The sequence below is a fragment of the Tamandua tetradactyla genome, chromosome 5, assembly GCF_023851605.1.
Source record: "Tamandua tetradactyla isolate mTamTet1 chromosome 5, mTamTet1.pri, whole genome shotgun sequence".
In the NCBI taxonomy this organism is placed as follows: Eukaryota; Metazoa; Chordata; class Mammalia; order Pilosa; family Myrmecophagidae; genus Tamandua; species Tamandua tetradactyla.
Genome location: NC_135331.1, coordinates 27,883,116 through 27,907,121, shown reverse-complemented (window position 1 = coordinate 27,907,121; position 24,006 = coordinate 27,883,116). Strand labels below are relative to the sequence as shown.

Below are 24,006 nucleotides of genomic sequence, written 5' to 3'. Positions count from 1 at the left end.
GAGCGGGCGGGCTGGGCGCAGCGACTCGAGCCCACGTCCCTCCCGCCCTCCCGGCCGCACACGGCCTCTCCCACCTCGCCCCTCGCCCCCGACAGGGCCCCGGCTGGGGGACCCGGAGCGGGACTCACCTGATTCTGGACCAGCTCGTAAAACTCCTTGCGGAAATCGGACACGAACATGGCCACGGCGGCCGGACGCCCTGCGCTCGCACCGGGACGCTGCTGGCTCCAGCGGCGGTCAAGACTCCCGCCAAAAAACAGGGCTCTTTCGATTGGCCCATGCCGCCAACCAATAGCTGCTCGGTTCCCAGCCATGCCTCCTTCCTGATTGGGCCATGGTAGGGGCGGGAACTAGCGCTCCGCCAACCACGGCTGGAAAATTCCGGACGGCCCCCCGGAAAGGAGCGTCTAACCCTGCAGGACGTAAACATGGTTGCCACCTTCAACCTCTGACTTCCATTTACCCAGAAGCCTGATGCTCGGTGGACATCTTTACTGTGGGAAAAGAAGCCTACTTCTTCCCACGGGGAAGTCCAAAACAAAGAAACCTGCCCGCCATAAATTAAACTTAGTTTTGCTTCGAATAAGGAGCAACTCGTTTCGTTTTCAATAGGTTCTCGGTGAAGTTCGAAGGCGGATATGTAGCTAACTTCCGCCCAATTTCTCTATGTCTGAACCAGAGGCCGGAAATTTAGCGTGCATTCTGGGTAGTGTAGTCGGGAACTACAATGGACTCTACCAGGTTCGTGTGGAGGGGAGTACCGCCAAAATGTAATTAAAATAATTCGAAAGAATTAGCTGTAGAGTGCGAGCCTAGCTAGGGAACGGTATTACCTGTTCTTTCGACGAGGGAAGTTCTAGGTTATAGGGTCTTTGTCCTGGTTTCTGTCTTTTTCAGACGGCCCTCGGCCCAGTCCTCCCCCCTCAGCATGCACAGGTCAGAACTGCCTTCCGGTGAGCGTCCCGGGGTGTCCGAGTGGCGGCGGCGGCTGTGGTGGAGAGGCTGAACGCTCGGCGGCTCTCACCGTAACGTTCTCTAGGGGAAGTGGCGCCTGCAAGGCAGAGGTGTCAGTCATGGTGAGCGCGGTCAGGCTTGGCCGAGTGCGGGGGCCGGGTGGGGCAGCCGGCTGAGATGCCGAGTCACGCGTACCAGGTTAGGCCCTGGGCCGCAGGTGGCCTCTCTGCATCTCCGCTTGTCCGGGCTTGGTCCGCCTTTCCTTCAGCTGGACTCTGAGATCTTTAGGGGTGAAAAGTAGCCTTCTACGTTTGTGTCCACCCGTGGTCTCGTTAGTGTAAGACAAGAAGCAGGTTTCATAAGCACGGAATTAATCTAAACGTTTTTGGAGGTGGGGAGCAGAATCATGGGGGGCTCCCCCTTGGGCAGGGACATCCCCAGTTCCTCGAGCTCAGTGCCTCCTGGTTCATGCCCAGATTGTGTTCACGACCTCGTTATGTTTACGTCCTCGAATGTCCCTTTTTCTGTTCAGGCTCATTACCATCGTGCAGCAGCATTGCCTCAGTATCATCAGCCCATTCCAGTAAACGACATGGGTGTGATTTTATCCTAAGTGTGTCAGAGTTGAATCATATTTCTGCTCCCAGGTTCATCCACTTAACAGACAGCAAATACCAGTTATGTGCCAGGCCCAGTGCTAGGAATCGGAATTATAAAGTATAGTAAGAGGTGGGGGTCGGGAGCAGCAGGGAGGGGCAGAAGGTCAGGTGCATGGGGGAGTTGAAGGCAGATGAAGGGTGTTGCATATTTTGGGTGCGTTTCCTCTTTTTTTGCAAAGAGAAGAACCAGCTCAGTGGATGGTGTAGTGTGAGCTGTTCAGGAAAGGCTTCCACTCCTCTCCCTCTCTAGATCCTGAGATACCCTGTATTATTTGTCAGGCTTCTGGGTGAGATATTGTTGAACAGCATCAACTGCTTAAAAGAGAGAGACTACAGTTTAAAAGCTACTGTACTAGAGTTCCAGGAATTGAAGAACCATCTGCCATTCTTTATGTAGGAGTGTGCTAATTTTGCATTTTAGGAAGATAGCTGATCCAGCTTACCAATTTTGGAATTGCTAGTAAAATAATATCAGTAGGTGGCTTTCTCCTGTATTTAATGTGTACGTGGAGCCAAGTCAGGAAATATTTTATTGCAAGGTTTTATTCTCTTTGAAACATTATCAGCAGTTGCAGTACTTTGAGAAAACCCATCACGGAGGAGCAACATGTTTTCTAAACCTCATCTTAGTCCACACTCATTAAGAGGTGGGGTCTTGCCTTTTAATGGTGCTGTGTCTTGGCCTTACTGATTAAATGTGAGGAAGTTCTTGGGGAGAGCATAATATTTACACCTACTCTGCACTGTGAAATGCTTTGGGGGAGCCCCAGACCTAATGCTGGCAAAGCAGAGGTTTCCTAGGAAGGGAAAAGATGGTAATGGAGAGCCAGGTGGAGGAATACAAACCCTGGGTGCCTGCGGTTCCTGCTGCCTGGAATGCCTTTCTTTGCTTTTTGCCCAGCTCCTACTCATTCAGTTCTTTACAGAGAGACCTTTCCTCAGCACCTGTTTAAAACAGCATCCCCTTACCCAGCCTCTTGTCTTCACAGCATTTACCACCGCCTGACATGGTTGGGTTTACTTTTGCTTGGAGCCCTTGTTTCGAAGGTCAGCTCCAACAGGGCAGAGGTTGTATCTGTTTTGTTCATTGATGTTTTCCAAGTGCTCAGAGCAGAACCTGGAAGAGTGTAGGCACTCGATAAGTATGTGTTTTTAGATTAATAAACATTTATTAAATTAACGAAAGGAACAATGTTCTGGGCAGGCTTGGGAGATCGTGTGTCAGTGAGCAAGTCTCTGAGTTGTGAAAGATCTGGCCTTGGCCCCAGGGACGGTGGGGAGCCCCTGAGGGAGGTGAAGGAAAGGACTGAGCCACGGCCAACTTTGTATTTTGGTAAATCACACTTTCTAAAAATGATGGAGACAAGATCTGAGGGATTAGGCTGGGGACGGTGGAACCAATTGAAACCCAGAGATTGAGATTGCCTCTGTACCTGGGCAGGACATGAAGATTTTAGTACATTTTGCTCTTTGACGATGTTTTGCACCATCAGTTACCCTCATGTGTTTTGGCTTTTGACATAAAGAAATATTCCTTAGCTCTAACACCAGCACCTCTTTTCTCCTTCTAGTTCTCCTTCAATATGTTTGACCACCCGATCCCGCGGGTCTTCCAGAACCGCTTCTCCACACAGTACCGCTGCTTCTCCGTGTCCATGCTCGCAGGGCCTAATGACAGGTCAGATGTGGAGAAAGGAGGGAAGAGTATGTGCTTGTTTTTATTTGACTCGTAACCTTTCCTGCCCCTAAGCCCGCAATGCTTGTAGCCATCCCCTTCCACAGCATTATTTTGTCCAGTAACTGGAAGCTAGTGTTCCAGTGACAATGTTGCTTGTCCCAGACTTGCTGAGGGGGTAGGGGGTTGGTTAATTCTGATGAGATTTACAGCTGGTACCTATTCAGTTCCTTAAAATAAATTACATTAAATAAGATTCTTTATGAAAGATCGTTATGAAATTCTGGTTGTCCTAAAATTAAAATATTGCTTATAACTTTTTTTGGGGGGGGTTAACAAAAGTTGCATTTTGGCTTTTGTTTCTGCCTTTTTTTTTTCTTTTAAATACTTTTTAAAATATTCTTTCTACAGTAATCATGCCACCTTCAGCCCTCGATCAACTCAGTAAGTATTTTCTAAGCAACTTGATAATTCAGGTCAGCTGTGAGGTGCTCTGGGCACGGGACTGGCCTCAGGGCCCACTGCCACTCAGCTACCACATTGGAAGCCACCCTTGGCAAGGAGGAGGGGACACCTCTTCCCACTGCTGCCTCTGCAGTGAGGTGCTACTTCTGAGGGGCTTCCTCTTGGAAGAACTGCCAGAACTTCCTGCCCCAGCTGTCTTCACTGGGTTTGCTTTATTTAGGATTCTTAGTGGGGGGGTCAAATACAGTCTGCCTTAACCCCGTTTCTGAATGGAAATGTGTTGACTGGTTCACTGAATGCTATAAGCCAAAGACGGTATGGCTTCTTGGTGACACTGCCAGACTTGAGCCAGCAGCCTGGCGTTGGCCCTCCTAAGCTGTGCCATCTTGGGCATGCTACCTAGCCTCCTCATAGGTAAAAAGGGGTCATGAAAGTGCCGTGTCTGGGAAGAGTCGACGACGGCCTGGTTCATAGCATCCACAGCCACTGCCGTCTCCTGCCTCTTCCCCAGCACCCCAATCTCCTGGGCTTTCCTGCTTCTCAATGCTGGCCCCCTCCCTTCCAGGCCTCACTGCCTCTCCTGAGCCAGGTTTCTGCCCCATAGCCAATTGCTGGTCCCTGGTCCGCCATGCATCCCTGACCCCACAGGTCACTGGAACATAGGAGTCACTGGTTGGGACTAGCTAAGAGCCCATGTTCCTGACCAAGGGGCTGGGTATTCTGCTTATCCTCTGTGGTCCTGGCACGGCTTCCCCCCATCCTGACCTTCTTGAGCCCATCTCCATGCTCCAGCCATGCCTCACTGTGAGTGTCCCATCCACTGGCTGCCCTGCTGGGCGACAGTCCTGGAGAACTCGCCCAGCCCAAGTCCATGGCCCTTCCTGCTGGCCCTGACCACTCCCACGACACTGGCAGCGTTATGGTGGACTTATTTGTTCTCTTTTTCACCCTTATAGACTAGAAACCTTTGGAGGCGGGGATTCTGTCCAGCACCTGGTTGGCACTTAAGTTACTTATGAATACATTTAAAAATATGTCACTTAAAAAAGAAATGCCACTTTAAAATTGAGATCATTGCATACCTCAGCTAGTGCTATATTATGCCCCACACATTCCAAGTTTCTCTCTGGGGCCAAGCACTGTGCTCTAGCAGGCAGGAGGAATTCATACCCGCCTCAAGGAACATGGAGTCTTGTGGGTGGAAGACCCCAAGGGGCTGAAGACCACGTGGGATTCCAGTGCCTGCTCCACCAGTCCAAGCTGTGTGGGTGCCCTGCAGGAGCCCTGGGAGGCCACTTCCTGGGGAGGTGGTGGCGGCGGGGTGTCCCTCCTTTCTCAGACCTGTGTCCTCTACACCCCCTCTCCTTTTCAGGCCGACTTAACATCACCTACCCCATGCTTTTCAAACTGACCAACAAGAATTCAGACCGCATGACCCACTGTGGGGTGCTGGAGTTCGTGGCCGACGAGGGCATCTGCTACCTCCCACACTGGGTGAGTGCCACTGCCAGTTGGGGCCCTGCATGGCCCAAAGAGGAACAGGTCTGTCCAGGGCACAGTGGCCTCTCAGGCAGGAACCCTATTCTTCCCCTCCATGTGCCTTCCTTTCACCTAGGAAGAAGGCAGCAGAAGTGCCATGATCTGATCGGCAGCCACTTGGAGGAGTTGGTCAGAGAGTGTGGCATCTGGCTGCTGAGAGACCCTGCATTGGCCATGGGCTGGAACTGCAGGGACACTCCCTTGCCGGCCAAACCCTGTGGCCCACAAAAGCACAGCTGCTTCTCCCGCAGGTCCTTGTCGGAGTGATCATGAACTTAAGTTTTAGAGTAAATGTGTGTTGATGGTTCTGAGCATTGTCCCACCCCTCCCACAGCGGGTTTCCTTGCCCTACTGCCTGGGGGATGGCCGTCCTCAGCCCACATTCACCCTGGCTCTTCAGCTTGGATCCCAGGGCCCTTCACAATGGCTGGGCCTGGCCACCTTGCCCCACGAGAGCTCTGCTCCGGACACAGCGTCCTGCTCCCAGCCCCTTCTGGGCTAGGGTCTTCCCCAGGTGTCCTGTGCCTGCTCTGTAACCTGGGCTTGGTCCTGTGGGAGCTTTAAGTCACACCCGAGCCCAGACTGGGGTTGCCTCCCTCCTGGTGTTCCTCCCTTCACTGTGTCCCTAGGGCACTTGCCACATGGTACCTTGGCATCCTGTTGGAGTCCCTTGGTGAGCTGAGGCTGTTTCCTACTTAGCTGGCAGGGCTCCTGAACACAGGAGCCATTCTGGGAGTGCTGCTTCTGCAGTCCACTCCGACCCATAGTGAGGCCTCCTGGGGCCAACAATAGGAGCAAGAGAAGGTGGGGACACTTGAGGGCCACCTAGTACCTCAGAGGAATCCTTTTCATCCACAGGCTTGGAATTTGAATGGCCGTTTTTCCAAGCACCCAAACCACTTGAACCAGAGAACTAACTGAATCCCTTGCACTGAGAAATTACCGGTCTCCTGGGAAAGTGTTTGGATGTTGTAGAGGGTAGAGCCAGCCTGGGGAGAGGGACAGCGGGCTGGCTTTCCACTTCCCTATCCTGGGCCTCCCAGCTGCTGTGTGGGGTTGGGTCCATAGGTCTTTAACTCCTGGGAGTGTGTGTGTGCATGCGTGCCTACTGCTGGCTCAAAGGTGGACCCCATCTCGCCAGGGACCCCCCCCAGCTTCTGCACAGCAAGTCAGCCTTGAATGGGTACTAACCTTTTTTCCAGAGCCTTGGGCCTCCCTGCTGCCATGGCCTGAGCTGCTACAGCAGGGTACCATGAGAGTGGCAGTGTCCCCACAGTGCTGGCCTTGTGGTGACTGCTGCAGGCCAGACCCTGAGTGAACCATGGTGGTTGGGACCCTGGCTAGGTCCCTCCCTTCTTAAATTAGCATCTCTTGCCCCGGGCTCTCCCAGCAGCCCCCATCTCTCCCAAGACCTGGCGGATTTGGCCATCAGCAGGTGACCTTGGTGTCCACTCTCTCAAGTGCCTCCGTGTGCCTTCCTGTGACAGGTCCTTCCTTCAGCCTAGGGAGCTGCCCTTCTCCCCTGGCCAGCCTTCTGCCAGAGCTATGACCCCAGCCAGGCCCAGGCATTAGGGCTGGGGCTGGGGCATCTCCTTCATCAACAAATTCCTCAAGAAAGTTTGCGTCGGGGACCCTGAGCTTGTCCCATGGCAGTCTTGACTTCTGGCCCTTACAGTAGCTTCTACTAACACGTCACTCTGTGGGGTCACCAGAATCTCCCAGTCAGTCACTGTCTTTGTTGAGTTTCAGAATGTAATATGCCAGAAAAGGAACAGCTTTTAAAAAGGCAGTTTAGTAAGTTGCAAGTTCACAGTTCTAAGCCTATAAAACATCCAATTAAGGCATCCCAGGAAAGATGCCTTAATTCAAGGAGGACCAATGGGTCCTGAACACCTCTGTCAGCTGGGAAGGCACCTAGCTGGCATCTGCTGGTCCTTTGCTCCTAGGTTCTGTTGCTTTCAGCTTCTAGTTGCTGTGGTTTCCTTTCTAAGTGTCTGTGGGCCTTTACTTAGTTCCTCCAGGACACAGTTCTGGGTTCTGGCTTGTTTAGCATCTCATGGAAAGGCACGTGGTGATGTCTGCTGGGCTCTGCCCGTGTCTAGGCATCTGCTCTCTCTGTTGGCACTCCAAGCGTCTTCAGACACCCGTGTCTATGTCAGCTCTGAAGCAGCTGTTCTCCAAGCATCTGCATCCGAGGTTTCTCCAAAATATTTCCTCTTTAAAAGGACTCTAATCCTTTTAAATTTTAAAAATTATCACCACTTCTCTATGGAGATAATTTAATCATAAATTTCTGCCCTATGGTAATGAGGATTAAAAGAAACAAATGCCTTTACAAGATTGGATCAGGATTAAAACATGGCTTTTCTGGGGTACACAATAGCTTCAAACCGGCACAGTCCCCAAATCCTATACCTCTCCACCCTGCCTCGTCTACCTGTGGTACCTGGCAGAACGGCCTCCCCTCTGTTTCTGTAGTTCCCAGCCCCTGACCCACACCTGACAAGGATGGGGCCTTCCCAAATCTTGGGAGACTACCTGGACTCTGCTGCAGCTCCACCTGTCTTCCTGGGCCCTGGCCTACCTTCCAAATACAGTCTCTTCGTCTTGTCCTACTTGACCTCCCCAGAATTCTGTGCCCCCTCTTCCTACTGCATGGTGTCCCTCAGTCCATGCCCAGCTGACTCTTAGAGTTGCCTCCACAGGCCCCACCTCTGAGGCTGCAGCGTTTCTCCAGCTTCTCCTGGAGTCATTCAGAGCCATGCAGTGCAACGTGGGGCAAGGGAGTGGGTGGACACCGACAAAACAGCCTCGGCTACGACTTGGTGACTGGTGAAGCCAGGGGCTCACTTACACCGCCATTCTGGGGCTTGCAAGGTTTCTTGTTTCAGGCTTCCCCTCTGGCCTCTGAGCTTTGGCCTTCCCTCCCTGCCTCTGACCTTTGACCCTTGGCCTTACTCCTATGTTCCTAGTTCCCTGAACTCCAGGATCTCCCAGGCCTTTACTTATCTGTCTTCATCTCATTCCTCCATGGTTCTCTCTCTTGCAAAGTGGTTTACTAGAGGCCTGGGGGCTGCTTTTCTGCTTCTTGCCCCACCCCCCGTAGCAGCCCGTTCCTATGCCTTGTCTCCAGTCCCTAGCCCCTGCTATATGTCTGTGCCCCTCAGGGGCAGATGTGCTGGGTGCTGTGGCTTTCTCCCTCAGCACGGCCCTCTAACCTAGGCAGCATACCACTTCATAACCACCCAGGGCCTGGCCTGCCATGCAAGCTCCGCACCATGGAAGATAAAGCATGGGAGTGAGGGCCCTGCAGCCTAGCTGATTGCTGTACCCTCCTCCTGCTTAGCAGGTGGCCCATGGGGCTGCACCTCCACCCTCCCAGGGAAGCCGGGAGGCCTGAATCCCCCACCTGCCCACAGGCCTGTAGCCCTTGCCTCCCAGCAGATGACCTGGGAGACTTGTGCCCCCCACCTTCACAGCAGGTGTTCGAGATGTGTCTGCTCCTTTGTCAGCAGCCCAGCAGGGCACCCTTACACTGTCTGCCACAGTGGACTTCACAGCACCCCTTCATTGCCTTGCTCATTCATTCTTTTTTCTTCCCTGACATCGTATCTGAAATCATTTATCCCCACGTCCTTGTCTCACTTGTCCAGGGACTCAGAAAAAAAGGCCAATGGAATATACGTCCTGGCCACCACATTGGGAGCTGGCGGTCAGGGTGGCCACTTAATTTCCCAGGGTCTCCCATGTGCTTCTTCCTTTCCAGATGATGCAGAACCTACTGCTGGAGGAAGGCGGACTCGTCCAGGTGGAGAGTGTCAACCTCCAGGTGGCTACGTACTCCAAATTTCAGCCTCAGAGCCCTGACTTCCTGGACATCACCAACCCGAAGGCAGTGTATCCTTTGGAATGGGAAGGCCCCTTCTGGGCAGAGGTCATTAGGCAGTGGGTGCTTTGCTGAGCATGGGCCCTCTGATGACTGCGCATTTGTGTGTGATTGAAGGTGCGTTATGAGGGTGGGGGCATCAGCCAGCATGCCCACTGTGGGGCTGGACCAGGGCCCCAGACTAACACACACTGGGGACTCTGGGGGCCTTATCTAGTGGCTTCCCACAGGAAAGTGGAGCCTTTCTTTCAGGCAGAACATGACGTCTGGCCTGAAACCCAGTAGTGCGTGTTTTCCAATGGAAGAAGAGACCTGTCCGTCTCGCACCCTGTCAGCCCCTCTGTGGAACCTTGGGGGCCCCCAGTCAGCTGTAACTGCTGGTCAACCTCAGTGTTGATCCAGGAGTAGGGTTGAGTCCGCCCCAACTAGTGGGGTAGCACTGATTTAGTACAGGGCTGTCTCATCAAGAAGAAAGCAAAGGTTCTAGAAAGCCTTTTTAGGTTTGGAATCCTAGAGACTTTCCTTGGGATGTTCTCCTCTGCTCTTAAGCCAGATGTGTGCATTTACACTAGAAGGAGGTTTGTGCTGTGCGGGAGGTGCTGTGTGTGGACTAAGATTGAGGTCCGCTAGCTCTGAGGCCCCAGTTTGGTTTGTGGAGATTACGGTATAGGGTGGCAACACTCTATTCTATTATTTCTAAAATGCGTGGTCAAATAAAAATAATTCAACCAACAGGTAGGTAGAAGCTCCGACCTGAGCTGCTTGTTTGGCTGGCAGCAACCAGGCCTCCCCTGTGCCCCAACGCCTTCTCATTTTCTCTGGGGTTCCCCTGCATGGATATCCACACTTACTGGATTGTCTTCAAAGACAGTTTGGATAGATGCAGCTCAACACCTGTGAGCCTGTAGTGGGCAGTCCTGGCTGAGGGCAGGCTGCTGGTCCCGGGCACACCCACCCCTGGCCTCACTGGCTCCAGATCAAGGCAGTCCAGTGTAGAGCAGAGGAGGTAGGGACAAGGTACTCATGAGCCGGCTCTTGGCCACCTGAGAAGGAGGGGTCAGGGCCCAGCCTTAGAGGGCCATGGGCAGAGGCAGCCACACCACTCAGAGGGCACTCGCTCAGCTCTTGGGGTCCCAGGAGACATCTACCCTGAGAAGGGGTGAGCCGTTCCACCTGGGAGACTCTGTACCTCTCATCGGGCTGTGCTTCGTCATAGAGGAGGACGCTGGACCATGTTCGAAGTCTGACCTTTTTACTTAAAACCATCCTGTAAATCAACAAGGATGATGTGGTTAAAATATTTCACGTTAGTCTCAATAGTTGGCCTAGACATTTCCTTGTCTGGGCATGTGGGTTATCCAGGTTTAAAGAATTACTATTTGCTCTTATAAAAAAAAGGGCTTACAGATCACTGTTTCCTTTTGACTTTTTTTTTAAGACATACCCCTAAATTTAGTCTCCCAGGAGACTAAAAGACACAACCTTTTTTTTTTTCAAACTAAATTTATTTTAGCATTTGTTCCCCCTATTATTTATTTTTATTCCATATGTTCTACTCGTTTGTTGACACGGTAGATGAAAGGAGCATCAGACACAAGGTTTTCACAATCATGCAGTCACATTGTGAAAGCTATGTCATTATTCAATCATCTTCAAGAAACATGGCTACTGGAACACAGCTCTACATTTTCAGGCACTTCCCTCCAGCCTCTTCAGTACATCTTGATTAACAAGATGATATCTACTTAATGCATAAGAATAACCTCCAGGATAACCTCTCAACTCTGTTTGGAATCTCTCAGCCATTGACATTTTGTCTCATTTCACTCTTCCCCCTTTTGGTTGAGAAGGTTTTCTCAATGCCTTGATGCTGAGTCTCAGCTCATTCTAGGGTTTTTCTCAATCCCTTGATGCTGAGTCTCAGCTCACACTAGGATTTCTGTCCCATGTTGCCAGGAAGGTCCACACCGCTGGGAGTCATGTCCCATGTAGACAGGGGAAGGGTGGTGAGTTTGCGTGTTGTGTTGGCTGGAAAGAGAGACCACATCTGAGCAGCAAAAGAGGTTCTCTTGAGGGTGACTCTTAGGCCTAATTTTAAGTAGGTTTAGCCTATCCTTTTTGGGGTTAAGTTTCATATGAACAAACCCCAAGACTGGGGGCTCAGCCTATAGCTTTGGTTTTCCATACTGCTTGTGAGAATATCAAGAATTCAACTTGGGGGGGTTGAATTTCCCCCCATTCTTACCATTCCCTGAAGGGGACTTTCAAATGCTTTTCCACTCACTGATCAAATCACTCTGGGATTCATTGGGGCATCACTCTGGACAAACCAACAAAATCTCATGTCCTACCTGAGATTCCAAGTACTTATGGTGTTCAGTCAGACTATCTACATAAGTTATACTAGGAAATGCACTAGTCAAAATATAAGACACAACTTTTGAGGGGACAAGAACTTTTGAGGGGATCAATGTATGATTCATCCAGCGTTTTTTTCCTTCTCTGCTCCCATAAGATTTCTTAAAATCCGCTTTATTGAGGTAAACTTTGCATACAGTAAAATGCTCTCAGTTGGTGGGTTTGACTATTGTACAGACCATGTACCCAGCACCCTTCCATCTCCTGCAGGTTCCGTTTACCCCTTCCCAGTCGGTCCCCAACCCCACTCTGGCCCCAGAAACCTCTGAGCTGCTTTCCATCAGAGATTAGATTTGTCTCTTAGGGTTTCATGGGAATAGGGTTCTATGGTACGCCCCCTTGTGTGGCTGTGTCTTCCTGCAGCAGAATGGAGAGTGGCCCCACGTTAACACGTGCACCTTAGGAGCCCGTTCGTTTTTGCTGCTGAGTGCTTCTGACATACAGATGCTGCTTGGTTTTCATACCAGCAGGTGTACCTCTGCCCACCTAAAGCGGCTCACCAAACCCCCATCCCGCCCTTGGGGAACGTGTTTCCGGTCCAAGTCCTCCCTCCTACGTTGTTGCCTTGACTGTGTGTGTCTGCAGGTTGGAGAATGCCTTGAGGAACTTTGCCTGTCTAACTACTGGAGACGTCATAGCCATCAACTATAATGAGAAGGTGCGTGCATTCTGGCAGCTGAAGGGGGTTCTTTTTAAGCAGGGTCAGCCTGGGTTTTTTTGTTTATTTGTTTGTTTTTACATGGGCAGGCACCGGAAATCGAACCCGGGTCCTCGGGCATGGCAGGCAAGCACTCTTACCTGCTGAGCCACCGTGGCCCGCCCTTGGCCTGGGTTTTATCAGCTAGTTGCTGCCTACTGTTTGCTTTTAAATTGTCATGCGTTGTACCAACTCATTCATCAACTCTTGTTTGGGGATCAGTTACATTTACAACTGTGTGGTTTGAAGTTATTCTTACTTATGGTAGCTTCATGTACTGTCATGAGCTGCCTGCTGATTCTGCCTGGATTAAAAATATTTTCATTGGAACCTGAAATATGAACCAAGCTCCATCCAAGCTAGGTTGTGGGGGCCAGCCTGGGAACCAGCCAACTCAGGCTCTTGTCCTTTGAAGCAGGTGTGCCCTCGCAGAGCTGTTCTGCAGGGCTCTCCAGGCACAGTGGGGTGGCCTGGAAAGGGGCCTGGTTCTGCCTGGGAGCAGGGCCTCCAGTGCTCACTTCTCATGGAGAGAGCCCTTGGCCTCTTCCTCCTGTCATCTTTGATTTTCCCTGTAGAGGCTTGCTTACTCATGACTTTTCCTTATACAGGTCTTCCAGGTCTGAGCTCCTCTCATTTATATCTCAGATCCTATGCCCCTTAGCACCTGGGCCTGGATGGTTTTGTTATTTCTGTATTGTGAGGGAGGGTGGACTGAATAGATTATATCTAGAAGAAATAAAAAGAGAAAAGCCAGTTTGGACTTGCGCTTTGGGAAATATAGAAGACTAGATACTCTAAAGGACCCTTCTGATAAAGTGCAATCAAATCGGGGTAAAACTTAGATTATTAATTCATGGTTGGCATTGCAAGAAACACTGGAAACGAATCCCTCAGCAGCATTGCCTGGGGCAGATGGCCGTATCTGTGCTTAGTGGGAAATGTCCACGTGGAGCTGCTGGAGCCCTCCCTCAGAGGGGCGGGGCCCTGAGGCAGGGGTTGCCTTCCAAGAGAAATAAACCCAAGTTCTGTCTGGGAGAGGCACCGGTTTTGTGAAGTCCTTGGGATTGCTACAGATTGAACAAGCAAACAGGGACTCTCAATAAAACCACCAGGCACTCAAAACAGGAACAACCAAACAGATAAAATAATCACATGTGAAACGGTCAAAGAAATAACAGATTGAGATTGGGCACACAGCAAAAGGCTGTCAGTAATAACCAGGAAGATTTGAAAAGCAGTCAGAGTTAGCAACTAGGCACAGCAGAAAAAGAATTAATGAGATGGAAGAAAAATATGGAAGAATAGCAGAATTTAGCCCAGAGGAGCAAGGAGATGCACGCTGGAGAGGTTGAGATCTTGGAGTTAAGGAGAGAGTCCGACAAGGGTTCCGTGATGATTCTAGCCAGGAAGAAGGGAGGAGGGATGATCTTTTGAAGAGGTAAAACTGGAAGTTTTTAGAATTGGCGATCAACCCATGGTCACAGGAAATGTGATGCATGCCCAGCGGGGTGGGTGACTAAAGAACCTTATGGGTCAAATGTTGACATCCAACTTGAACCCTTCCTGGAAAACGTCTGCCAAGTGGTGAGCATAGAGGCAGCCCACCCTCTGCAGCACTGTTGCTGCTGGGGAGGGGTGGGGTGGGTGCTGGTGGTGTGGCCACCACGGGACTGTTCCACCAGTTTCTCTTCTCCCCCAGATCTATGAGCTGCGGGTAATGGAGACCAAACCTGACAAGGCCGTGTCCATCATCGAGTGTGACATGAACGTGAGTGGCCTTTGTCCAGTCAATAGGGAGCCCCAGCCTGGAGGACAGCACTGGTGGCCCCAACAGGGCAGCGCTGAGGGCTGTTGAGACTCCTTGGGGAAAAGCCTGTGGGGGTGGCAGCTGGGGGGTGGGTGGTGGCTGGGGGACAGGGTGGCTAAAGTCCCCAGCCAGGGCTCACCTGCCAAGAGTGAGCAGAATTTTTCTGAGCTGAGGCAGCCCACTCAGCCTCCTGAGTAGGGGCCAACCTGCAGTATCCTGGGCGGGCCTCCTGAGAACAATGGCGAGCAGCCAAGACCAGGCCGAAAAAGGCTACGTGCCATCTGCTTCCGCTTACGTAGCCTTCTTGAAATGAGAACATTTCACATGTGGGAGATGGGGTTGCCAGGGGTTAGGGCGGGGGGGGGGGGGGTGTGGTCATCAGAGGACAAAATGGGGGACCCCATGGTATTCGCCTGGTGGTGCATGCACTGCCCTGCACCGGTGACAGAATTATATAGGCCTTTATCTACACAGTACAGATGAGTAACGTGACAGTGGGTGTGTGTGAGTAAGATGCGTGGACCATGTCATTGTCAAACTCGGTGTTGATAGTGTAACATAATTTTGTGAAATATTCCCTTTGGGGGAAGCTGAGCAAAGTGTCCAAGGGATCCCTGTATTATTTCTTACGGCTGTGTCCGAGTGTCCAACGATCTCAAGTAAAAAGAAACAACAAGCAAAGAAAGCCCAAGTAGTGGCTGTGTCTCAAGAGCTTACTTCCATCTTGAAAACACAGGTGGATTTTGATGCCCCATTAGGCTACAAAGAACCCGAGAGACAAGCCCAGCATGAGGAGGCAACGGTAAGTCACTTCTCCATCATCTCTTCTTGACCCGTTACAAGCTTGCCTCTCTGGTGGGAGAGCTCTGGCACCCGGTTTTGCCTCTGCTGGTGCTGAAACAGTTGTGTGCCCCAGTTCTTTTCTGGCCCTGCACCCAGGGACCATGAATAGTGTGTCTTAGCTGGCAGGGTGCGGGGACCACTATAGAAACGAGAGATACTGGTGCCTCCTCTGCCGAGAAGCTCAACTCTGTTTTTTTCCCTCCCTGTCAGGAGGGTGAAGCTGACCACAGTGGCTACACTGGCGAGCTGGGCTTCCGCGTAAGTAACAGGCCACCCGATTTACTTTCTTGGCTCCGGCGGCTCACCTGGGGTGTAGGGCACCTGCTTTGAGCCCCTGTCTGTATCCACTGTGGGGCATCTGTTGACATCCTGCCCCGGGACCCTGCACACATGTACCCGGTACTTTCGGAGGCTTTAGGCCCTTCCACAGCCATTCTCTTGCAATCCTCATGGCAGCCCCTACTTTTCCTATTTCCTTTGAGTAACTTAAAGTCATCAAATGTTGTCATGTTTGCTTTCTCTCTCTCTCTCTCAAATCATGTCCTGTTATTACTCTGCCTACACCACTTCAAAGTACACTGCAAGCATGGTCCTTCAGTCTTGCTGGGAAACAAGTGGAGGCCAGTGGGCAAGGCCCTGGGTGCTGGGAGGGGACAGAGGGTGCAGGACCGGGTAGGTGGAGAGGTAGAGCTGCCAGGCAGCCACTGGTGAGGCTTTACCCATACACGGGGTGCTGAGCCAGGATGGCTGCTGGAGGGTGGGCAGCTTGGGGCATGGTGTATCCTCGGGCCACGTGTCCCAGGACCCAGCCAGCTGTGGGCTCAAGCACAGACCTCTCCCTCCATCGGTCTAGGCCTTCTCTGGCTCTGGGAACAGATTGGATGGGAAGAAGAAGGGTGTGGAGCCCAGTCCCTCCCCAGTCAAGCCTGGAGACATAAAGAGGTGGGTCTGCTCTGCTCCTGCCAGTGCCTGTCATCATCCAGCAAGGATGTGTACCAAACCCTGGGGTCGGCAGCCTCACTTGCACCCTGGAGACAGGATTTGCAGGGTTGCTACTGCAGGCCCCACATACTGGAACTTCAGCCAGAGGCCCCCACTTGCCCAGCCTGGGAGCCCCCAAATCCACATTAGGCTGAAGGCAGGGCCCTACTCTCTCTGAAACTTATGAGATTCTGGAGGTGCCTTGGTGGTGACCCAGAACTCATTCTTGGTCTCTGTCATGTACCTTCCAAGTTCCTTGTCTATATTCCCTCTGCTCAGAAGTCCCCATTCCCATGGATTAAGGCCCACCCTCATTCTCCCATCAGCTGAAAGGATCTTTGAAGACCAGATTTGCATATGGGCTCCCTCACAGGCCCGGGGCTTGGGACCTGAACGTGTTCTGTGGGGACACGATTCCATCCAGAACCAGGCTGCTGGGTGACCTATCCCCCCATCCCCACCTTTGTGGTCTGGGGTCTGCCCTTCCACTCCTCATGGGTGGTGCTTCCCTGGGAAAGTGCATCGGGCCTTCTCCACCCCCCAACCCCGGAGCCTCCTGCCGTCACCTGGACCCCTCAGGCTTGCCTCCCTGAATCCCTGTGCCAACCTCTGCCCAGTCCCAGGGGTCTCCTGAGATACCACCTGGCTATACCCCTCTCCTAGTTTACCCCTGCTGGCCCCTGTTCAGGTATCTGCCTTTTTCTTGTTTTGTGATGTCAAGTAATCGATGAGGTTGTGTCATCTCAGTGTCCCTTAAATGAGGACCACTAACTCACTGGTGTGTCTGTGTCGATGGGCCCAGAAACCATCCTGGCAGTCTCCTCCTCTGGCAATAGGGGTACGGAGAATGCTGGGAGGGGCTCACCTGTTCTCTTGAGGAGTGGGGTGCAGACTGCCGGGAGCTCTGGGAGGATGCGGGCAGGGCAGGGGGCCCTCACAACCCCCAGGTGGCCCACGGTCCACAGGCTATTCACGTCCTGCACTGAGGCTCCCCCCTGGGAGGGCGCAGGGGCCCCGAGGCCGAGTGTGACCAAGAGGACACACCTACTGCTCTGCCATAGTGAAGCTCAGTCCTGATTCCCGGAACTGACATTTCTCCTTTTCTCTGTAGAGGGATTCCCAATTATGAGTTTAAACTCGGTAAGATCACTTTCATCAGAAATTCACGTCCACTGGTCAAGAAAGTGGAGGAGGTGAGTTTATGTCACTGGTGTGGGAAGTTCTACCTGCTAACGAGGACAAGGCCCTCACTGTTCCTTCAGGGTGTTTTGAGGCTCCTCCGCCCTGGGATCCTCCTGTGATCAGTGGGAGACTGAGGTACAGGGCATTAGAGGAGGTTTTCTGTGAGGTAGAGGGCAAGAAGAGACATCAGGCAGACAATTGGTGCCTAGCTCGGGCCTGTCCACTGCAAGTGGCCACAGCATGACAGTACCTGGCCTTGGCCATGGTCAGTTACCACCCACAGAGCCTCAGGAGGTTCAGGCGCCCCTGTCCTTGGTCTGGCTCCTCACTGCATGCATGCACTCATACAGGTGCACAGAGGTGAGTTGCCCGCCCACCAAGGGTGCCCAGGGCTCGAGGCAGGGTCCCTGACCACCAGACCACCTACTTTGCTAATGTCACCTCTGGAAATGGCCTCTGCAGAGCGATCTCCCTCAGCCTGGGGAAGGGCAGGCCTCACATGGAGAGCAGGGACAGGTGGTGAGGAAGAGACCAAGAGTCACAGAAATTCATCCATAAGACCCAGCATGCCCTCCCATGGTCCTGCTCTCTGCAGGCTGCCACTGCAGCCAGCCAGCACAGCTTGGGCTCAGCCACCAGAGTCTGGCGTGTGTTTCTCAGACTCCAGCAACACTGACCATCACTTTCCTTGCTCCTCATTTTAAAGATGTGGACAGGGGGCACTGGGAGTAAGGCCGAGAGCTGACTTGCCATGTGCTGGTGAGCAGCGACCACCAATTGAATCCAGCCTCAGGCCAGTTCCTGCTGCAGGACCACTGCTGACCTTCCAGACTCTGGAGCAGCCATGGTGCAGCAGTCAGGCCTCCCCTCCATTTCTTCCTCAAGGCATTGCCTGTTTCTTTGCCAACTGCTGGCCTCGTTTGCTGAGAGCCAGAGCCTGGTTTGGGCTAGAAGCCTCCACTGGGCACTCTCCTGGCCAACTGGGGCCTGACATTCCTCAACTTAGAGAAGGGAGGGTGAGGGTGGCGGCATGGCTGAGTGCAATACCTGTAAATAAATACAGACAGTGTATGCTGAAGATGGGCTGGAAGACCCAAATTGAGCTCCACTGCACTGTGAAGAGCCACAGAACCTATGATAAAAGGCAGTAAGCTAATAAAAGCAGTGGTTGAGGACACCACTGTGGAGAATTTCTGGGAGCCCCATAGCTGGGCAAGTGGTCACTGAACTATACAGACCATGGCCAAGCAGTGTCCTCAGCTGACTGCCAGGAAACCCAAGGAGAAATGACCTAGACAGCCCCACAGGTGCCTCTGGAAGTGGTGGATTGACAACAGCATGCCGGCACCCCCACCCCCATCCTCACACGCGGGGAGGCTGAAGAGTCATCTTTCAGCAGGGGGATCACGGAAGGTCTTCAGTTGGTGCTTCTCAGGCACAGCAGACACAAGACCAAATGACAAGGGTAAGTTAGGAGCCCTTTGCACAGGGAATGTGGACGCCTTGGGGCATCTCCCCCGCTTAGATGCTGGGCAGCCAGGTATGCTCACTGAGCTTTGAGGGGAGCAGGAACTTCTCTGGACCATCCCCTGTGCCTAAGAAAAGGGACCTAAGGATACCAACTGCAGGGTTCCCCTTAGGTGGCTACTGGCCAGCCTGACCTAGAGTGAGAGCCACAGTTGGGGAAGTCTCCAGTGTCAAATAACAAGGATTCCAGAAAAAGTAGAGAAGCCAAAGGAACAGAAATTGTCAGGGAGGTAATCTCCCCAAACTGAAGCAACAGGTTTGCCAATTGAAAGGGTCCCCAAGTGCCCAGCACAACAGGTGAAAACAGTCCCATGCTGAGGCAAAGTAAAGATGCCAAAGCTCCCGGCGAAAGGAGGAGCCCTCCCATGGGACAGGCATGGCACCAGCCTCTCACAGGACATGGAGCAAGAGGAAGGCGGAGCAGCGTGTCCTCAGTTCCAAGGGGAGATTTTTTCCAATCTGAAGTCCTGTAGTAACCATTCTACCAGGGAAGTTGAGAGTAGCAGAAAAACGTCCTTGGATATAAAAGAGCTCAGGAAGATGCTCTTCGTGCATCCTTTCTCAGGGAGCTACAGGATGACGTCCCTGCTGCAGTGAAGGAGTGAGGCAGAAATAATGCGGGCTGTTCCCAGAGCCACCAACCGCGTCTAGAACATGGCCAGTGCAGACAGGGCAGCCCAGAGACCCTGGGAGACGCACTGTCTTAAAGCCAACGGACTCAAGATGGGAGAAGAGTGAAGCTAAAACACAGCTGTTCAAGGCAGGAGGAATGGGTGGGCAGCTGGCAGGAAAGGAGAACAAGACAGCTCAGTCGTGATCACCGTGATGGAATCACCAAGTACCATGAGGGGCCCATGCTTTAGGACCTACGTAGGGCAGAATGAGTCATTCCTCCAGATGAACAGGTCGGTGTGTGAGAAGAGGGCCATGTCCCAGGAAACAGGCTCTTCTGAAGGCTCAGGACAGAGAAGCCCTCTCTCTGCTGGTGGGAGAAGGTCTTGGTAGAATGTCTGGGGGTTGGTTAGATTATATTAAAGGCATTAAAAATATGTGCGCACTTTTACTCAGGAGTATATATTGGACTGCTCACCACACCAGTTAAAATTCTGAAAACCAACCTGATCGAGATAGTGGAGCGAGATGTTCCTGTGGTACCCTGGCGCCGGGGCACAGCCTTCAGCCAGGTGGCTTCTGAAACAGGACACAACACCAGAGGTCAGGCTTGAATCATTTGATTTAGCTGCGCAGCAGAACACAAAGCTTTGTGGGTGCCATGGCAAGTTGGGGCAAAGGAGGTAGAAGCAGCTACAGGTTTTATTCATGGCAAGGTGTGGAAATGTTCGGGTAAGGCATCGTGGACCAGTCATCAGGCAAGTTAGGAGTTATAACCATATTTGGGCTAGGCTGAGGCATGTTTTTACTGACTCATTGACCCTTATGCTGCACATGTGTGAGGGACCTTCTGGCTCGTGAACGTGACCGTCTTGCTTTGAAGTTAATGTTAGCTGGCTGGTGTAGTGACTGCCTCGCTTAGAGTTAATGGCTGCCAGCTAACTATGGCTCAGTTGATAGCCTGTGGCAAGTTCCATATTCCAGGGCCTGTCCACCACAGAAGCTTTACACTACCAGCAAGACCTGGCAGAACCACCTATATGTATCAGGCAGAGCTCCAGAAGACAGTCGAAGGACCGTGGTAACAGATAAAGGCCCTTCCATCTCCTTCCGGCTCAGTGGGGTTGGAGCCAGCCCACACCCCCACTGCAGACCCCTGGTTCCAGTTCTGGAGGAAGCACAGTAACTCGCATACACATATTGGGAGTGTGTATACCTGACCCGGTCTGTCTGTTGGTGGCCTGAAGGACTCTCCATCCCAGGAGCTGCCCTACGTGTAGGAGGCGGCTCACCAGCTCTCCTCCAGAAGGCTAGGGGGAGCAGGTAAGTGGCTGCATGGGGCAGGGCACCACTGGCTCAGGACACTGCAATGCCCGGAACCCTGAGAAAACTCTTCTAGGAAGAGGGAACAATCGTATTCCATGGAAGTCAGGTAATTCCTAGAGCCACATGTGTATGTCCAAGATAAGCCAATGCACCAAGAGGACCTGGGCAACCCCTCTGTTTTGGCCAGAAGCTGTTCTCTAAACTTACTGTGTGGATAAGCCCTGAAGCAGAGTCCTTCACAGGTCAGTCTGTAAAGACTATGAAAGGTGTTTCCATTTTTTTTCCTTTTTTAGCTCCTGGCATTCACCAGCTGGATACATGCATAAGGAACAGACATCTCAGAGTCTACTTTCCAGTGATAACTTAGTAAAACATAAATATTTAATACTGTCCAGGTTTCAACAAAAGGTTGTAAAACATACAAAGGAACAGGAAATGATGGCCCAGGCAAAGGAGAATATTAAAGCATTACAGACCATTACTGAGAAGGATCAGACCTGGGACATCCCAGAAAAAGACTTAAAAAAAAATAGTCCTACATGTGCTCAAAGAGCAAAAGGAATGAAAGAGAGCCGAGGATCACAGTAACAAGGGCTCAGCAGTAGATTGGCGCTGACAGAATCAGAGAACTTGAAGATAAGTTGGTTGAAAGGAAACAGGAACAGAAAGAGGAAAGAATGAAGCAAAGTGAATGAAATAATGGCTGAAAACATCTCACATTTAATGAAAGACATGAATATACACATCTAAGATGCTCAGTGAACTCCAAACAGGATAAATCCAAATATACACACACCACGTCGTATTATAGGGAATTCTTAAAAGCTGAAGAAACAACATCTCACATACAGGTGAGCCTGAATAAGATTAATTGCTAGTTTCTGATCAGAAATCACGGAGGCAAGAAGGCAGTGAATGAAATATTTACTGTGGGGAATGCAAAAAATTGCCAAACAAGAACTCTCTGTCAAACCCATCTTTCAAAAATGAGTGAGAGAGTAAGACATTCCCAGATAAGCAGAAGCTGAAGGAGTTTGTCACCACTAGACCAGCCCAACAAGACATCGTAAGAGAGTTCTTCTGCAGGTTGAAAGGAAAGGACAAAAGAAAATAGATCAAAGCCACGTAAAAAAAATAAAAAGATATCCACTGAGGGTAATGACATGGGAAAACATAAATGCTAGTACTGTTTTTGGTTTGTAACTACTTTTTCCTTCCTACAGAATCTAAAAAGCAAATGCATAAAATGTAATGATAAATTGAGGGGGCCACAGTGGCTCAGTGGCAGAGTTCTCGCCTGCAGTGCTGGAGACCTGGGTTCCATTCCCGGTGCCTGGCGCACGCGCGCGCGCGCGCCCGCGCGCGCGCGCACACACACACACACACACACACACACACACACACAGACTAATCAGTGGTTTTGACTCATAACGTATAAACTTGTAATTTGTGACCAGAAATATGTAAAGGTGGAGGGACAAAGGAGTTTAGAACGGTCTCTGTGTACTATTGAAGTGAAGTTGGTATCGAAGCAAAGGAGATTGTTACAGGTTTAGGATGTTACATTTAAGCCCCAGGGTAATGACAAATATCGGGGCATATGCAAGCTCATAGAAACAGAAATTGGACTACAGGTTGCCAGGGTGGGAGCACATAGGGAGTGGGCTCTCTGTTTGGAGAGTTGGGAAAGTTCTAGTAATGGAAAGTGGAGAGGGCACCATAACAGTGAGTGATTAACCCCAAATGTTGTGCTTGGGAGGGGCTGGGATGGGAAAGTTTATGTTGTAAATGTTCCTACAATTTAAAAAAACACTTATAGGGATGATGGCAAATTCAATACATGATTGTGGATGAGATCTAGCAAGGGAGGACAAGAGACTCATTATTGGGACATATGAAATAATCAGAATATAGTCTAAACTTTAGATCAATGTTAAATTTCCTGCATTTGATGGCTGCACTGTAGGTGGTTCCCTAAGTACACATCCTTGATCTGAGCGTATGTATGTATGTATGTGTCTGTTTTAAGTGTTTAAGGAGCATGATGTATGCAACCCACACTCAAATCTTCAGTAAATGGATTGATAGAGCTGGAGAGGTACAGTGATACAGCAGATATGATAAAATGTTAAAAATTGGTGGATCTGAGTATCTGGTGGGGGATGGGTAGGGGTATGCTGGAGTTCTCTGTATGGGATTTATATTATTTTTAACGGTCCTGTAAGTTTGAAAGTATTTCAGTATAAAAAGTTAAAATGTTCTGAAGACCTGGAAGTAACTTGAATTGCCAGTGGTAGACAACTGGCGCTCCCACAGAGTGGAATTCTCTGAGGCCTTTAGGGTATATTGGATAAGAAACTAGGGGCTTAAGACTGAGGGGGGAGAGAGTGGGGAAGTAGTTCATACAGCCATATACAGTAAATGGACTGGAAATCTCCTTTTGGGATGGTGAGTTATGGGTGCTTTCTGTTTTCTTGGTGTCTGCATTCTGTAGCTTTTTACATTGACCATGTGATGAGTTTGTAAAAAAATACACACTCAACCTGAGAATATGGATTGTGGGAGGCTCTTAGCTGTGAAGCTAGGACTTTGTTTCTCAATTCAGTACGTTATGACCTGTATTTAATATTTCGAATACATTTTTTGTTATGAATAACAAGGATAAGGAAAACAGTCAACAGAATAAGACATTTATTTTAAACTCCCACGGACTTTCTGAAAATAGTGTTTTACCTTCACCCTTAGGATGAAGCTGGAGGCAGATTCATCGCTTTCTCTGGAGAAGGACAATCCTTGCGTAAAAAGGGAAGAAAGCCTTAAGTTGGGGCTATTGGCTGATTGGACAATAAAATAATAGCTTGCAACACCTTGGTTTTTAGTTACTGGCTCTGACAGGGATGAGACTGTCATCAAGAACCTCTGCTACTTGAAGTTGTTTAGAATCAGCAAATTTGACCTGGAAAGGTAACGGCAAGTTTTCTTAGTTGTGTGCTGGATTTTGAGAAAGAGAAAGCTGTATCTGAAGCCCCTAGGCGGCTCCTCATTCCCGATAAAACTACTGGAGGAGGGTGCATTGTTCTGAACTGAGGTGTTCTATTTTTTCACACTCCTGTCTTTTTCCAGGTCGATTGCTTAGACCTTGCCTTTAGATAATGTGTTTTCTATAGGTATGTACTCTATAAATAGTGGTTAACCTGCTGCTCTTGCTGGATCTACAGGGGTGTTTCTATTTTTATTTTGCATATTGATTTTTTTTTCCAAAAGTACCATTCCTTGGAAGGAATACCTATCCGGATGAGTGCCCACTTTTATTTCGTAATGGAAATAAATGTGGCTCCTGAATGTACCTGTTCTATAATAAAACAGCTTTATGGTGAAGCACAAATGAATATTAGAATAACTATATGCGGTCAGCCCCTCATTCTGTCTATCCTC

At 50.7% G+C, this 24,006-nt stretch overlaps 2 protein-coding genes across 6 annotated transcripts in view; one reads left to right on the top strand and one right to left on the bottom strand.

Annotated features, from left to right (window-relative positions):
- CDC45 (cell division cycle 45) overlaps positions 1-693 on the bottom strand; it is a 39,491-nt gene extending 38,798 nt beyond the window's left edge. For all 5 annotated transcript variants that reach the window (XR_013175712.1, XM_077160342.1, XM_077160343.1 and 2 more), the window contains exon 1: positions 129-693. Coding sequence is in view for 4 of the 5 variants with exons in the window: in XM_077160342.1 (XP_077016457.1) it covers positions 129-314 (186 nt within the window). In the remaining variant the exon portion in view is untranslated. The remainder of the gene's footprint in view (positions 1-128) is intronic.
- Positions 48-23,437, top strand: UFD1 (ubiquitin recognition factor in ER associated degradation 1). Its single transcript, XM_077160346.1, has 13 exons — positions 48-770; positions 898-1,076; positions 3,185-3,317; positions 3,700-3,732; positions 5,126-5,247; positions 9,059-9,189; positions 12,182-12,254; positions 13,993-14,061; positions 14,837-14,902; positions 15,154-15,201; positions 15,797-15,885; positions 17,036-17,117; positions 23,317-23,437. Exons 1-13 carry the CDS (start codon positions 728-730, stop codon positions 23,389-23,391), a joined length of 1,143 nt encoding a protein of 380 aa, XP_077016461.1. The 5' UTR covers positions 48-727; the 3' UTR covers positions 23,392-23,437.
- Positions 23,438-24,006: the final 569 nt, after the last annotated feature.